This window comes from Podarcis melisellensis (assembly GCF_964234715.1).
Source record: "Podarcis melisellensis genome assembly, chromosome: 3".
NCBI lineage: Eukaryota > Metazoa > Chordata > Lepidosauria > Squamata > Lacertidae > Podarcis > Podarcis melisellensis.
The window spans coordinates 90,644,528-90,660,497 of record NC_138530.1 but is presented as its reverse complement, the minus strand read 5'-3'; the positions used below and the strand labels follow the sequence as shown (position 1 = coordinate 90,660,497).

The window sequence follows — 15,970 nt, the reverse complement described above, 5'->3', positions numbered from 1 at the left end:
CATTCAAATCACTGCGAAGGCCATAAAGAGAAGCGTGCATCACTCCACGGCACCATGCACATAACAATTCTTCTGTGTACTTATACAGGTTTCACCTCATACAGCATGATCAAAGCTTGGGAATGTATCACGGGACCACAGCCCAGAGCTCTGTGCATTTTGGGACTTTATGTTTCCTCCAGAAAAAAAGGGAGGAAGTAATCCACATGTGTTTTCCTCTCCAATAAGGAAACAGGGTAGCTCCTACACTTGAGTCTTCAAAGATAGTAAGGCCAGGTGGGATAGTTGCTTAATTGCAACTGACTGGTGCTAATGTAAAAATGGATTGATATATTGAACACACACACACACACACACACACACACACACACTTCATACACCTACTTGCACGGTGCCCTCTCACACCAGTCTTCCTCCCTGTGCTTCTGTTCATTCCAGGGAAGAATTTTCAGTGCTCCATCTCTGCGGCTGTTAGAAAACAAAGCAAAAATATCAATGGTGTGTTGAAAACCAGTCTACTAATTAAATGCACAGTAACAGGTATTGCGGGTGGGAATAAATACTGTGAAAGGCAGAAACAGCACTTTATGCTACATTAATACTAATACATCCACTAACCAATGTGTCCTTTTATTTAAAATGCATCTCTGGGTTATTTGTGGGGCATAGGAATTCGTTCATCCCCCCACACAAAAATATATAGTCTGGCCCCTCCACAAGGTCTGAGGGACAGTGAACCAGCCCCCTGCTGAAAAAGTTTGTTGACCCCTGCTGTAAACTGTTGTTATTGTTATTATCTTTATTGTTATTATTATCATTGTTATCATTATTATTGTTGTTGTTGTTATCCTATTGTATAGGAAGTTCTTTTTAAAAATGTTTGATGCTTTGTTGTGTTTTTAAATATGCTGTAAGCTGTCCAGAGTGGCTGGGGAAACCCAGCCAGATTGGCGGGATATAAATATTATTATTAGCATTAAAATACAGCACACACAAAGATGGCACTGTATATGGTTTTCTCAGCTTGAAGCTCAAGCACAGGCAATTTACACCACCAAACCCATCTTTTAAAAGGCCAGCAGGGGCACTAAGAAATAGTTCCAACTGAATGAATAGAAAGATGGCAGGTTTGTGAGGACACAGAGACAAATTGCATGGCTGTACCAGAGCTATTTTGACATGTGTTGCATCACATGTTTCTTACATGTATACAACCTCTTCATTAGAAATAGATGGCATTCTCTTGCTTCCACAGCAGGGTCTCAACCTCACTACTGCAAATCTTTTAAATTAATAGCGAGAGAGAAAATGACATCTGTGGATTCTTTGAAGTAATAAGATTTTGTACCAACTTCTGAGCAAATTATTCTCCTGAGCCAAGATATCCCTGCTGTATTGATTTTCTCAATTAAGTCAGATGTGGCTCTCTTGCTATAGGCATCTAGGGTGAAATATTTCCTGTGGTAATAAAAAACATCTACAAACAGAATGGGTGCTTGCCAACAAAGATAAAGATTAACAACAAATAGAGTTATTACCAGACCGATCTGTTATGGTTTTAAAAGCATCATTGCCGTGGCATTTCCAGGACTCTCAAAAGCCATAAAAACAACTTGTTAAGAGACAAAACGTAATGAAAAAGACAAAACGTAATGAAAGGGAGACAGAAAACAAAGCTCCACCATTTTAGCAAGTCTTCGTTTGAGCAATGGCCATTCTGTTTCTCATTAGCCCAACCATTCTGCTATACTATTGATTCTGCCACATATTCCAGAAAGAAAAAAATTGTGCCACACGGAAGCTATGATATATCCTACAACTTAAGCAGACGTCATCAGACATCAGGGCGGACTCTAAAACTTGTTTGCAATCCAGGACTCGTTTCTGGAGCAGTGGCATTGCTACATACAAACTATGGGGTCTACATATGGGAAGTTGCAATGGGGTGGGTGGGGGGAGGTAATGGAATCAGGGGAGGCGTGCAGAAGGATTTAACCCGTTACTCCCCTTATTGCAGTCCTGATGAAAAATCTTCAATATTTTCTTTGGTTTGGAAGGAAATCCTCCATTGGAAATTCCCCCACCCACTTTGCTCTTGTGCCATCAATTACCACCACAATCCAGCTAATGCAATTTGCATTTAAAACAACAACAACCGCATGCTAAATACAAAGACACATGTAGTTTGGCTCTGCCAAGAGGAACCTTTATAAAAATAACTTTTTCTATTGGTTTTACAATATTTTATAAATTTTAACTTTAACCATTTCAAACATTAAAATAAAAGGTTCTATTGAACCTTCGGACCTACTTCCCTCCCTCCATGGGTTCCATATTCAAGATAAAATTTTCTGCATATTTATTGTTTATCCATCTGTTAAATATCTATAGTTACCATACTTAATTGACAAGAAGTACTTTCAAGTCAGCAAGTGCAGCTTCCTTGGAGATCTTATCTTTGCCGCTATCCCAACAGCAGCCCAGAATGCTTGCTCCACATTTTAATCCAACGAATATAACTTGCATTTAAAATGTGTCTCAACTCTCTCTGTAGCACAGTACACAGTTAGCTGCGACTAGACCCATTCAAATCAAAAGGGATCTAAATCTGCTCAGCTTTTTATACCCTTGATTTATACTGTTTATTCTCGGGGCTTTGGAATCCTTCTGTGCTTATTATGCACAAGATGCCTGCAGAGCTGTAGTCTGTTCTCAATTATTTATTGTTGGGCTTTTCAGCCTCTCTTTCGCCAAAGCTGCTACACACTGCTGACGGTACTTGAAAACAGAACAATTAAAAAGAACAGCTATTCTCCCATTTGGAGAAGTCCGAGACAAATCTCTAGGTCGTGTATAATCTAATGATGCCTCGATGAATTTTGGTTGAATGGCACAGCTATTTCAGAGCACTACATAAACTTCATGTTGCCAACTGAACTCGTTTCTGCAACTGATGAATTCCAACATAAATATGTAATACTGTCCGCCCAGTTAATCCTAGCCATGCAGTCGTAGGAAGAGTTTTAATCCCTTCTGCAAATTTGTTGTTTTGCACTTATTTTTGGACAGCACTGCCTGACTACAAGAGATAGCAGCAGGCAGTACTTTTAATATCAGCCAGCTAAAAGAATAGTGTTAAGTGCTTGTCGAAGACTATTATAGAACTGCTCAAGCTGAACAAATCCACTTTGGCTTTTAGAAATTTAAGTTGGCACATCTTCTTTCACTCTTAATATACAAACAAATGAGCAGACCTAAGGCTGCTTTCTCAGTGTGAACCTTCACAGTAGGCATAAGAGAAATCAATCTAGTCCCAAGCATGTATCATTACAGTTTTAAAATGTCAATGGATACTTGCTGGCAAAGTTCCTTTCTTCTAATATTGTGGGAAGTCTAACAAATCCGTGCATGCCGACACAAAGGTGTGCCAATATGCAAGGATGCACGCTCTTTCAATACAGAAAAATCATTGTAGGGAACTCAATATTGTCACCTTGTGGCTGGATGCTGCACCACTCCCCCCCACCCCCGCAAAAAGGAAAAACAAACAGAAGCAAAATTATTTTTCTCTCTCCAAAAAAAGAAAGGTAGCTCATTGTAGGAAGAGTCAAGCAAAGCAAACCTTCTAGAAACTAGACATCGAGACACGTCACAGCTACCACAGTAGAGATTGCAAAGGGGCATCAATGGGAGACACACTCAAGCATATGGCACTACTGGCTACCATCCACTGTAGGTTAAGATCCACCATGTTTTAGGAATATGAGTTCTTCTTGACGTCCAATGACTAGATTGGGTTGCTGCTTCAACAGCAACAGTGCCACACAGCAGGCCTTTTGACAGAAAGGCCTCGGTTGCTTCTTAAGTTGAAAATTCAGACTGCTTCTACATTTTAAGTGTTATTACAACATCACTCTTTAGAATAATTGATCGGTGCTTTGTTCTTCTTATCGGTTACTGCTTATTTACTGCTCATTTACTGATGAGGCTCATCCACCTTGGAAGGCAGCCCATCTAGGAGAAGGAAAATTCTGGTCCTAAACCTCCACTGCCTTGCGGGACATCTTCGGGAGAAGAAAAAGGTGTAAAGAAGAAGAAGAAAAGAGGAGTTTGGATTTGATATCCCGCTTTATCACTACCCTAAGGAGTCTCAAAGCGGCTAGCATTCTCCTTTCCCTTCCTCCCCCACAACAAACACTCTGTGAGGTGAGTGGGGCTGAGAGACTTCAGAGGAGTGTGACTGGCCCAAGGTCACCCAGCAGCTGCATGTGGAGGAGCGGAGACGCGAACCCGGTTCCCCAGATTATGAGTCTACCACTCTTAACCACTATACCACAATGGCTCTTTAAAGGAGTAAACCCTACACAAATCCAGAGTCGAGTCCCTAAGGCGGTTGGATGGCGCCTTCTGGCAACCCCTGCAGCCAAGCTGGTGCCAAACGAATTGCTCTGCTTTCCTTCGAACCACATCAATGAGGCTGAGAAAGGGGTCTTGTCGACCGGGCAGCCCAGGACCTCTGTACACACTGTCCAGGCTTGCACCCCAGGTGTTCCTAACGCAACAGTTTAACTTCACTCCCGGAGGCGCACTCCATTGTCTCTCAAAGCAAAAGGAACTGTATCTTTATGGTTTTGCCATCAAGCCATCTTTAGTGTTTTATGATAGAAGGGGATGAGAGATCAATGACTGAATGAACAAAGTGGGACGGCCAAATCACAGGTATCAACTTGCATTCTAATTTTCCTTCAACAGTTCATGGAGGGGAAGAGACAAGGGGGGGTAGGTTCCCATATCCTTTTCCCCACTGCTGCTCCCTCTGCCCCAGGGGCTGAGGGACCCTTGGTAATGGTAATGGCAATGGCAAAGTGTTCCATAGGTCCACATAGGTACTGTAGGCCTGAAGACAGCAGCTGCTCACCAGCAGCCCCTATCTTCCGGCCAGTGTTAGAAATTCAGATATGTAAGTTAGGTGCCAAGTGGCTTGTTAAACAGGGTTGCTGTCACCAAAACAGAATACCACATTGCCATTTTGGGGCCAGGCAACTTGAAAGTCGTCTTTTTCTTTTTTTATACATTTTTACTGGTGTTTTTTACATATCATTTTCAACAATCATTTAACATAGCTTCTTATCTTATAGAGTATTTTAGACTTCTGTCAACAACCTCTGATGATTTTCCGTTCTTTATCACTTATTCTGCATTTCTTAATTTCTCTATTACTCTTAATTATCATTAACGAATAAGTCCCTTCGTAGTCTTTCTTGCAATATTTCAAATAGTCCTCCTTACAGAACTCCTTGCAGTCCTACTAGCGTAATCCGTTCATTACAATTGCTTTTCAAACAGTTCATATATTTTTTTCCAGTCTTCTAAGAATCTCTGGTCCCGCAGGTTTCAAATCCTTCCTGTTAATTTATCTAATTCTGCATAGTCCATTAATTTCATCCACCATTCTTCTTTCAAAAGTTGCCATTTTCGATACGACTTTTTGGTTCCTGAAATTCATTCTGATTGTGCAGATAAAATATAATGGGTAGAATTCTACAGGATGTGTTGCTGGTGTGTGAAAATAGTCAAAATCCAAGGATCCCCAGGCATGCATCTACAGGCAGTGGAAACGTCAGGCACTATCCTGGCACCCGGACATCTTCACTTGGTCGCAAGTGGCCAATAGTCAGGAAGAAAACGCACCTGGCGAATTTCGAACGCTGATCTTCCCTAAAGGGGAAAGGATGGGGGAGGGGAGGGGCAAAGCCTTTCAAATTGCCTTGCAAGCCAATGGCTTTAAAAATGTTGCATTTTCCATACAGGAAAGCATGGGAGACAAAGCAGCTGCTGTAACCCAGGAAATCTCACCAAAAGCCCCTGCTGGGTTAGACAGGGTTCCCCTGCTGATGTGGAGCTGGCACTTAAGGTCATAACAAAAGGTTTATTTTTACCAAAAAGAAATAAAAGGACAGAGCAAAAACAAATAAAACTGTTTAATTGATGTAGCCAAAAGAAATAGTTGGCTTGTACGTTTTCCTGAGGTTGCAATGCCTAATTGAAAGTTGAGGAAGTCATTAGCCTTCGCAATTATAATCTCAACCTTCTGAATGTTTCAAGGAAACTAGAAAGTCTAACTCATTTATGAGCCCACTTAAACAATGTACATTATCCCTTTTAAGTTCCTAGCTAGTTGCCCTTTCTGTGGTCTTTAGAATGAAGCTGTTAAAGAGTTAGCTTATCTTTTAATGAAGGCAAGGAACCACCAAGCCAAACTGCACCCATAACGTAACAGCATATCACATTTATAAGCCATCGAAGGCCTGGCTCCTGTCTCAACACCCGTAACCCAAGTTCTTTAAAAATGAGCCATTTATAACATTTCTCCTTGTAAATAGATTATTTTATTGTCTGTCCTTGAGGGGTTTGAAGCTTCAAATCACCAAGGATTCATATCAGTGCTCTGCTAGAAAAAAGAAAATTATGCTGCCTAAAATTAAGCACAATATTCCAAAGTGCCAGCTAGGGAGCATATCAAAGTGTAGATTAAATGCACCTCAGGCACTTGAAAGCCAGAAAAAGTCTGTCAAACAGCAAAACATCCTTCATCATGACTATTTATTTATTGTTTCCATTAGGTGCTTTGCAAGTCAAAGAAAAATGGCACTGCTGCGCTACTAAACTCGCAGGCATTGGGTATCAAATGTTTATAAAGCTCTGGAAATATTTTCACCCTAGTGTGCAGACTTCCAAGATGAAATGGTAGCATTGGGGTATGTGCAATCAATTTGAGCCCTGAACACACCAGACAAAACAGTTCTACTATGATTATCAGTTTATACAGAGATCTTTCTTTTAAAAAAACAACAACAAAAACCAGGCACCACAATTTTCAAATTTGGTGTTCTGTACCTGTGCATGAAATGACATGCAGACACGTTTTCCATACACCTCACAACAGATATGGAATGGACAATTCCTTCCACACACATTTTTTCCTTTGTGTAACCTGGCAAGTGGCTTTGTAAACTACCCAGTTGGGAATCAAAGAAACCCACCTCCAATAGATCTGTTCTTATTCCAACAGCAAATCAAAATGCACCCTGCCTCTCTGCGGATATTTTAGTAAACAAACAAATAATTTAAATAAGTAAATTACTGAGGATGGTAGCTTATGGCTCACAATTTTAATTCACAACAACAATATCTTGCAGAGGTAATGGCTTGGATCCAAGCAACCTTGAGCGTTCGGAGAAAAACATGCCAATTCACTTTAGGTTGTGTCAAAAAGACAAAATGCTTCCACCTCTGTGTGTGACACGAAGATAACAGCAATTGTCCACATACATAAAAGAGGTTTTCCAATATTAGTACACAAGTCGAGCTGCAGATTTTGAAAAGCCGGGGTGGGGGTGGGGACACCCTGAAACGCTTACGATAAAGTTCCCCTTCTCCCTACGTTTGCTCTTTGTATTGCAGTACTGATGTGAAAATTAAATTATGGTGCTTGGCAAAATAAATGCCGGGGTAAACTGAACCATCATGGCCGAGCACATCCATTTCTCCCTCTACAGCAGGCATGGTCAAACTTGGCCCTCCAGCTGTTTTGGGACTACAATTCCCATCATTCCTGACCACTGGTCCTGTTAGCTAGGGATGATGGGAGTTGTAGTCCCCATACAGCTGGAGGGCCAAGTTTGGCCATGCCTGCTCTACAGACACCCCGCCACAAACACCTATGTGCATCCCACTTGCGTGTGACCCTGTATACGTGGGTCAGCATGAAATACATAAATAAATAGATTGGCCATCCCTCGCCTGGGGCTGCTGCGCAAGCGAGGAAAGGCGGCCTTCAATTGACCAGCAGCATGGGGGGGACACCTTCTCCCTGCCTCCACAACTCTGCCATGTGATCAGAACCCCATTCTGGCACTAGTTCTGCTGGGTGCCCTTCTTAGTCCTCACCCTCCAAGGCCAGTTTCTGCACACAACGCTTCCCTTCAGGCAGGCAGGCAGGCTCAGGATAGGTCAGGCAGCAGCCCCAAGAGATTTCCAGCGTTAGTCTCTCTCTCTCTCTCTCTCTCTCTCTCTCTCTCTCTCTCTCTCTCCTCTCCTCTCCTCTCCTCTCCTCTCCTCACATGCCCTCCCTATCAAAGTGGGGTGCTCCCCACTTTACGCAATTTCACTTAAGCGCACGGGGGCCTTGAATGCTGCCCTCACGTAAGCGGGGGTGATGCCTATACTAAAACCTATAACAGGGCCAAATTAAGAGAAGGGAGCAAGTAAATATGGCATAATGGGATCGATGCTGAAATTCCACATAGACAGATGTTTCAAGATCCTACAATTTCTATGATATGCTGCAGTAACTGAGTCAACATGTTTGATATGGAACCCTGAACATTATGGTTCTATGGAGAAGGAAGCTGGGGATTTCTATTAGAGAATTCCTGGCCTTCCCACCAAACGAATTTCCGGCTCTGATAGAAGCCATGACCTCCCAACAATGACCTGGTTTGCACATATATGGTAAGGTAAAGGTAAAGGTAAAGGGACCCCTGACCATTAGGTCTAGTCGTGGCCGCATCTGGGGTTTCAGCGGCCATCTCGCTTTACTGGCTGGCGTACAGCGTCCGGGTCATGTGGCCAGCATGACTAAGCTGCTTCTGGCAAACCAGAGCAGTGCACGGAAACGCCGTTTACCTTCCCGCTGGAGCGGTACCTATTTATCTACTTGCACTCTGATGTGCTTTCGAACTGCTAGGTTTGCAGGAGCAGGAACCGAGCAACGGGAGCTCACCCCGCCGCAGGGATTTGAACCATAGCGTCTCTGATCAGGCTAGGGGCTAGGACATTGAGAGAGCTTCTGTTTGCATGTCGAATGTCCTAGGTTCAATCCCAGGAGGCTCTAGGCAGGGCTGGGATGAATTCCCTGTCTGAAATTCCAGACAACTGCTTCCAGTCAGTGTAGATAACAGTGACTTAGATTGGGCTTCCTCAAACTCGGCCCTCCAGATGTTTTGAGACTACAATTCCCACCATCCCTGACCACTGGTCCTGCTAGCTGGGACCATGGGAGTTGTAGGGTAAAAACATCTGGAGGGCTGAGGCTGAGGAAGCCTGACTTAGATAGACCAATGGTATAAGGCAGATTCCTGTGATAAGCATCCCAAATCTGCCCAGTGATGAAGTTATGGGTTGCTCCTTGCTGTTGACTAAAGAGCCTTGGTTTGTTTTAACTATGGCTTCATGTTACATGGAAAGCCAACACCTTTCTTTAAGTACTGCTTCGTTGGCCAGTCCACCCCAGATATTCTAATGCAGGTATCCCCAACCTTTTGCCCTCCAGATGCTTTGGCCTACAACTCCCATGATCCCTAGCTAACAGGACCAGTGGTCAGGGATGATGGGAATTGTAGTCCAAAACATCTGGAGGGCAAAAGGTTGGAGATGCCTGTCCAAAAGCATGAAACAAGAGCTAGAAAACAAACCCAGCTTTGGAGAGACAAGCCATGGTTTGTTTCATCACCTATGGAATGTGCGTAAGCCCGTTAAACAAACCATAGCTTACCCCACCCCTGAACTAAACAGAGCCATGTCCAATGTTGTCAGTACTGGTAGCGCAGGAGTTTCTAATATTAAGTAAACCTTCTGACAAAACCAGAGCAGTTTGTCTTGGTTAACAGGAAGCTCAGCGTATTCCTACCCACCCGTGACACAAATCAATAGCAAACTGGGGTGGTTGTGGGGGAAGGAAAAGCCACAATCAATTGAACAGGATAGGATTCTAGCCACAAAGCTTTAGAATTTCTGTTTACTTGGACAAATATGTAAAACTAAGCGGAAGAATTCTCTGTTTGTGGTTAATTTCCAGCAAGCCGATTTCAAACTGTGGTTTCTGAAGCTGGCTTGCTGGATATAGTGTTAACCACAGTTCCTAGATCTGGATGAGATGGTTAACAAAAAGAAAGAAGTCCAAACTCTCCCCAGCCACACAGGAGGAAGAGTGTGAGCCTAAAGCTTGCTGCAGCGCGTCCACATGATGCTAAAAGCATGCTAAAGAATGGTTTAGTGTGGCATGCAAATTCAGAACCTGTCTTCCAAAACACCTAGGTCATTTTCAAGAGAGAAATATCAGGCATGTGCACAGTGGCGTAGCGTGGGTTGTCAGCACCCGGGGCAAGGCAAGTAATTTGCGCCCCCTAACCCCTAACCTGCCGCCGCTGCCAGCTTCTTCTTGCTGCTGCCTGGTCTGGTCTGGTGTGGTTCTCTCCCACGCTCAGCGCTGCGCTGGGCGGCCGCTGCACTGTCCCTCCCCCAGATAGTCCCTCGCTCTCTCTCCGCACCGCACGCCTGGCACCCACCCCCTCCACAGTGGGCGGCGACCCGGCAGCTCAGATCGGATTCGCACAGCCAGCACTGCAGTGAGAGAGAGTGAGTGAGCCAGGTAGGGGCAGAGAGCTGCGAGTGCGAGCGCCCCCCCCTGCACCCCCCACGCTACGCCACTGCATGTGCAAATACCTGGGCCATTCCATAACATTTGGTTTCGGGCCTTTTTCTAGCCGGCTCTAAGGTTAATGCATTATTTAACTCAACTGAAAATAAAAATTACCTATTTCCTTTCATTTTTACAAAAAAAAGCAGAGACTTGCAGCTGTCAACTTTGGCAGCTACTTTCCAAAAAGCCCTGCTGTGCAAAACTTTCAAGGCAGGCCCTTTCCGCTTTCAGGGAAAGATATATACAAAAGCAAATATACAGCCAAATGTGGCATTTAAGAAGAAAGGCATCTTTTAATTATAGGGCTGAAGCACTGAACACTTAGAACACCAACGGAGTGGGGGAGTAACAAACACACTCAGCTGAACAGAATAGGATTCTGGTCACAGGATTTATAATTTCATTTCATTTGCATAGACAGGTAAATTTCTATACTGGCCAGATTTACACATAACCCTAAGCTGAAGCATGGCTAGGGCAAAAATGCTGGATCCCAGGAATGAGATTGTAGCCTCTAATTGGACTTAACAGAACCAAGTCACTGTAAAGATAAAGAGATATAAAAATGTAAAAGAGTGGCTTGCGATATCCATCTCCATTGGATTTCATGCAGATTTAACAAAGCAAACACTATTAGGACTGAGATGAAGGCAGTGGAGGCTGGTCTATTTGGCGAACTAGGGCAATGCCCCACCAAGCTGCTTTGATTCTCCCAACCCCAGCCGCCCTACTTACAAACTTGGCATGGCCTTGGCTATCCCTTGTAGAACCCAGCAGGAGGAGGGTGGGGACAATTCCAGAATTAGTTGGCCCCGCCTGTCATCTGTTCGATATCCTGCATTCCACCCAATGGGCACCAGCCGCCATTGGACAAAACATGAAATGGTTCAGCCTAAGAGGAAAATCTGATAAAGTTTCACTGAAGACAAAGGACCACGTGCATGGATTTCTGCTTTAATGTAGCATTCCTTCCTTTTTTTTTTTCTTTTTTTACTGCAGCCATAATATGCTCTTCAGCAAAGTTACAGCTGTTAAGGGAGTCGTTTATTTGAATTTCCTGACTTTGGTGATACTAATATGTTGACTATAGCACAGCAATATTGTAGTCTAATGCATTACAAACAAAAACAGGAAATTGCAAGGCTTTGGCTATGTGCATTTATAATGCTGGGGAAGGCCATTATTTTCCAGATGGATTACCTCTTAAATTCAAATGGCAATGATTCTCACAATAAACCAAGACTTCCAACTGTCTAATTTTAAAGAAAAATTGAAAAAAAGAATGTCTCTCTTGTCTATGCAGCTAAACATACACCAATTTTGCCAGCAGATAGATAGACAGACAGACAGACTATCATCTAACAAAACAAATTTAAATCCTCATAGCAAAATGTTTCAACTTCTGCCTTCATTAATTGTACTGATAAAAATGAAGCCGTTTCCGTGGTGACAGGTACAGAGCTTTGAGGATAGAGGCTCAAAGTTCTATATCCACCACCTCAGAAACAGCACCATTTTTATCATAGCAACTGAAGGCGGAAGCCGAATCATTTTGCTATAATAATTTAAAATTTCTGTTTTGTTAGTCATGGTAATAAATTTATGCTTTCAGTGATCAGCTGCATCCCACCAAGATTGAAAACAAACTTGTCTGAAGTTGATGCTTTCATTATTCTGTCTCCTCGTGTCTGTGTGCATTTAGAGGAGGGAAGGGAGAAGGGAGAAGAGGGAGGGGGGGATAAAGGGTTTTAGGGGGAAGGAAGAAATATCGCCATTTAGCTAGATAACAAATTCTGCCTTCTGGCAATGGCAAATAGCTCACAAATATGACTATTATCAGGATGAAAGCAAAGAGGGAGAGAAGGTGACAACAGTCTGACAGCCAAGAATATAGCTGGACGAGATGTTGCTGGAAATATAGGCTGACCCTGAACTCACATTAAGAGGAAAATACATTTTCAAAATGTTAGTGCTTCATCCACTGTCAGCCCTTTTTTCCTGTCCTCCCACTCTCACCTTTGTGATTCTGCCGTGCTGCTCTGTATTATCAGGAAGAAACTTGTCCTCTGTCAAACCTCCTCGTAAAACACATTCTTTAAAGGTACTTTCGCCAAACTGGTGAAAACCTCCAGAAATTTTGGGCTACAACTCCCATCAGCCCCAGCCAGCAGCGGTTGGAGGTGATGAGTAGGCTTGCTAACCTTTTTTGACCCAGTGGACACATTTCAAACTTTGCTGGGGCCACCAGTCACAAAATCGTTGGATATTTTCTCTCTCTGTATGAGAATCATTTGTTCCAGAAACAAGGAAGAAGTTTCAGGAAGCAGTAGAAGGCTGAGATTGTGTTGTCTATGCAAGGATGTTTTCTGTGGGAACTGGTTTTTGGACATGCACAGTGTGACAGGAAGTACCAATAACGGTTCTGTGAAACTCATTGTAACTTGTTGTGAGTCTCTTGCTTGTGCCTTGCTATTAGAGAAGCAGAGAGAGAGTCTTGAACTCTTGTTGGACTCTAGCATGCCTTGACCATGGCAGCAGTGAATGTCTGTATATATTTGCTACCAATTTGCTTTTATGCCTGTCAAGTAAACTTCTACACTTGACTGAATCTTTATGGTGTCCATGAGTGTCTATTGCCTACTGTGTGTACCTTCAACCCCGAAGACACTTCCAAAGAAGGAGCTGTGTTGAGATGTAACTCTGCTGAGTATGGATCGTGCACACATGATCAGCAAAAGTGATGCCGGACCCAATCCTTCTAAATCATCCATCAGAGGTTGATGGATTGATCCAACAAAAATGGCTGCAATGGCGCCTGCCATAATACAAAATGGCTGGCATGGAAAGCGCAACCTAACATATAATCAGAGAGACAACCACCCCTAACAGCTTTATGCTTACCATAGGAAGCCAGCAATGTTCAGCTGGTCCTGACTGCAAAGGTAACACAATATTGATTACACATACATGCTGATGCTGTCTAATAACAACAGTACCAGGAAAAATATACAAGTTAGCCACATCAAACTCGCTCTCATCGTTTAGAAGGTACCTGCACACTTTACTCCATGACTTACTTTCTAGAAGGGCTGGAGTAGGGTGATATATCACCGAAAGTCCATATCACGATATTGGTTTCATAGTTTTTGAGCTGGCAATATATCGCATATCATGATGTGTGTGTGTGCTATGCAAAAATCACCATTGTAGGAAAAAATATGAAGCCAGCCAATGCCTCTACATATCTCCATCCTTATTTCAGACATTGTGATATCGCAGTATACTGTGATGTTTAGCTAGTGATATATCACAATGTTGAAACCCAGATATCGCCCAGCATTAGGCTGGAGACTGACTTTTCGTTGGGTTTTATTCAATGATTTGCAAGCAAAAGGCAGCTTTAAAACCATCTCAAAGGAATGCCACACAGGTGTGGCTGAAATGAGGAATTGTCTAAATTCAAACAGAGGGTTTTTGTGCTGCAATGTCCGCAAATTCTCCTCTCCCACTACAACCCCATAAGAGTTCTGTAGGTCACCCCGATCCTCCAGAGAGATTTTTAGGGTGAAATGCAAAAACTGCGGGTGTTGGGGGGAAGGAAGTGGAAACATGCAGCTGAGCAAGCTGCCTTCTGCTTGGCAATATTGAATATATAGCAGGAGCACTTCACCACCACAGATCAAAGTTTGGGGGTGGCGTCATTAAAAGAAAATGCAGTAAAAGAGAGAACAAAACTGCCACCGAAGTACAAAGCCAAGTGTGTTTTATCTCTGGTGCTACTTTAAAAGCTTCTGAGGAGCAAACCACACATTCATGAGTTAGATTTTGATTAGGTTGTCTAATCGGCTTTTCACTTTTATAGGGAAAAAAGGAAATCACATTATGCGTTTCGCAAGAGTGACAAAGCCGGATGTAGCGCTGTAATCTTATTTCTCTATCCACTACGCAGCACACCAGTGCTCTCACATGTGACAATCCTGTCTGCAAGATCTAAAAATACGCTGTTAAAAAGTCCCATAAACTTACTTTAAAAGACTCCAACACAATAGAAGGAAGAAGCTATCATGGCCTGAATTAGGTAATATAAAATCTAATAAAAATCCTATAATTTAGACTAGCAAATGCCATTTTCCCCAGAAGGTTAATAATCCTTTAAAGTGTGTTACCTTTTAAAGACTTCACATTCTTTTGAGGAACTGAGCAAGGAAGTGAGTAGGGGAATAAAGGTTTGGAAGTCAGGGTTTTATTTTGAGCTATCAAATGCAATAGAATTATAACACATTCTATCTACACCAGATATATCATTATGAGTGCATTCTTCTGGTTTAAGAAAGACAGACTGCTTAAGACAGCGTCTAAACTTAGAGCGAATCTAAAAAAATCATTTTTGTCTTTTTCATTCATTCTGAGTTTTGCTCTCAGTTACAAAAATGTGAACTGTTGTTTTCAAGGAACTTCCCGAACTAGTTTGTTAAGGCCTATTTAGAGACTCTATGGCCCCAAACAAAAAATTATCGAAATTTTCAAGGGAGCAAGGGGAGGAAACCAGTGGGATTTCATAAAATAAAATAAAAAGAGGGGACAAATACATAGCAAACAACACAGATTAAGCTGTGAAAGCAGTTTTGGCTCAGCTCCTTTGTGAACAGTAGGGATGGTTGGGTTTGTGCCATTTCTGGACGTGTTCATTCATAAGTCCACATGGGGTGAACTAGGTGCATTCAACATTAAAATGAAGAAGAAATTAAGTCTTCCTCCATCCTTGCTCCCAGGTACTCTCACCTAGAGCTGTGCTCATTACCTTATTTTAACGTTACAAGATAGCCAAGAATTTCTCCCTTTTTTTTTTTTTTTTTGCTTGAGGAAGAAGCAGCAGCTGTAGGCCATTCAAAGCAGTGGATGACTCTCTTCTCCAACCTATCCTCTTTCACTCCTGACCAATAGGATCTCATTGCCATTAAGCCCTGAACTGAAACCGCCTTGAGACCTCTGGGTATAGGGAGGTATAAAAACACAATTAAAAAAAAAAGACTGGGATGGGATGGGGCGGTGAGGTCCCCCTATTCCAAACACCAATCATATCTCTGCCGAGAACAACTCGTATCACACCATGTACCTCCTTGCCCCTGGGAAAACTTAAGAATACTCACTTTTCCAAATGCTTATAGGCTTTGCTCAACCCAAGGTTTTTGCCCTCTGTTACAGCAAGTAGAGTAGGGTGGCGTTCCCATCTTGGCTTAGCTGAACTCTTATTTATACTGCTGGTGGGTTCTGCAAAACCACTAAACAGTAATGCTTTTATGGGGGGGGAGTGTCCAAAAAGTACACAAATCAAGATAACTGAGCAGTTATCACCATTCTCAAGAGGTTCCCAAACTCATAAGAAGTTCCTTGGCTCCTTTTGGAGGAAGGATGGGATAAAATACACAGATGCCTCTTTCTCAGTGAGAAGAGTACATTTATTTTTCATACAAAAGGTCTTGGGTT

General features: G+C 42.7%; 1 protein-coding gene across 2 annotated transcripts in view; it reads right to left on the bottom strand.

The window, feature by feature from the left end:
* Nucleotides 1-15,970, bottom strand: part of NBAS (NBAS subunit of NRZ tethering complex) — a 178,468-nt gene that overhangs the window by 108,932 nt on the left and 53,566 nt on the right. For both annotated transcript variants that reach the window (XM_081905888.1, XM_081905889.1), the window contains exon 22: nucleotides 385-468. In XM_081905888.1, coding sequence (XP_081762014.1) covers nucleotides 385-468 — 84 coding nt within the window. The remainder of the gene's footprint in view (nucleotides 1-384; nucleotides 469-15,970) is intronic.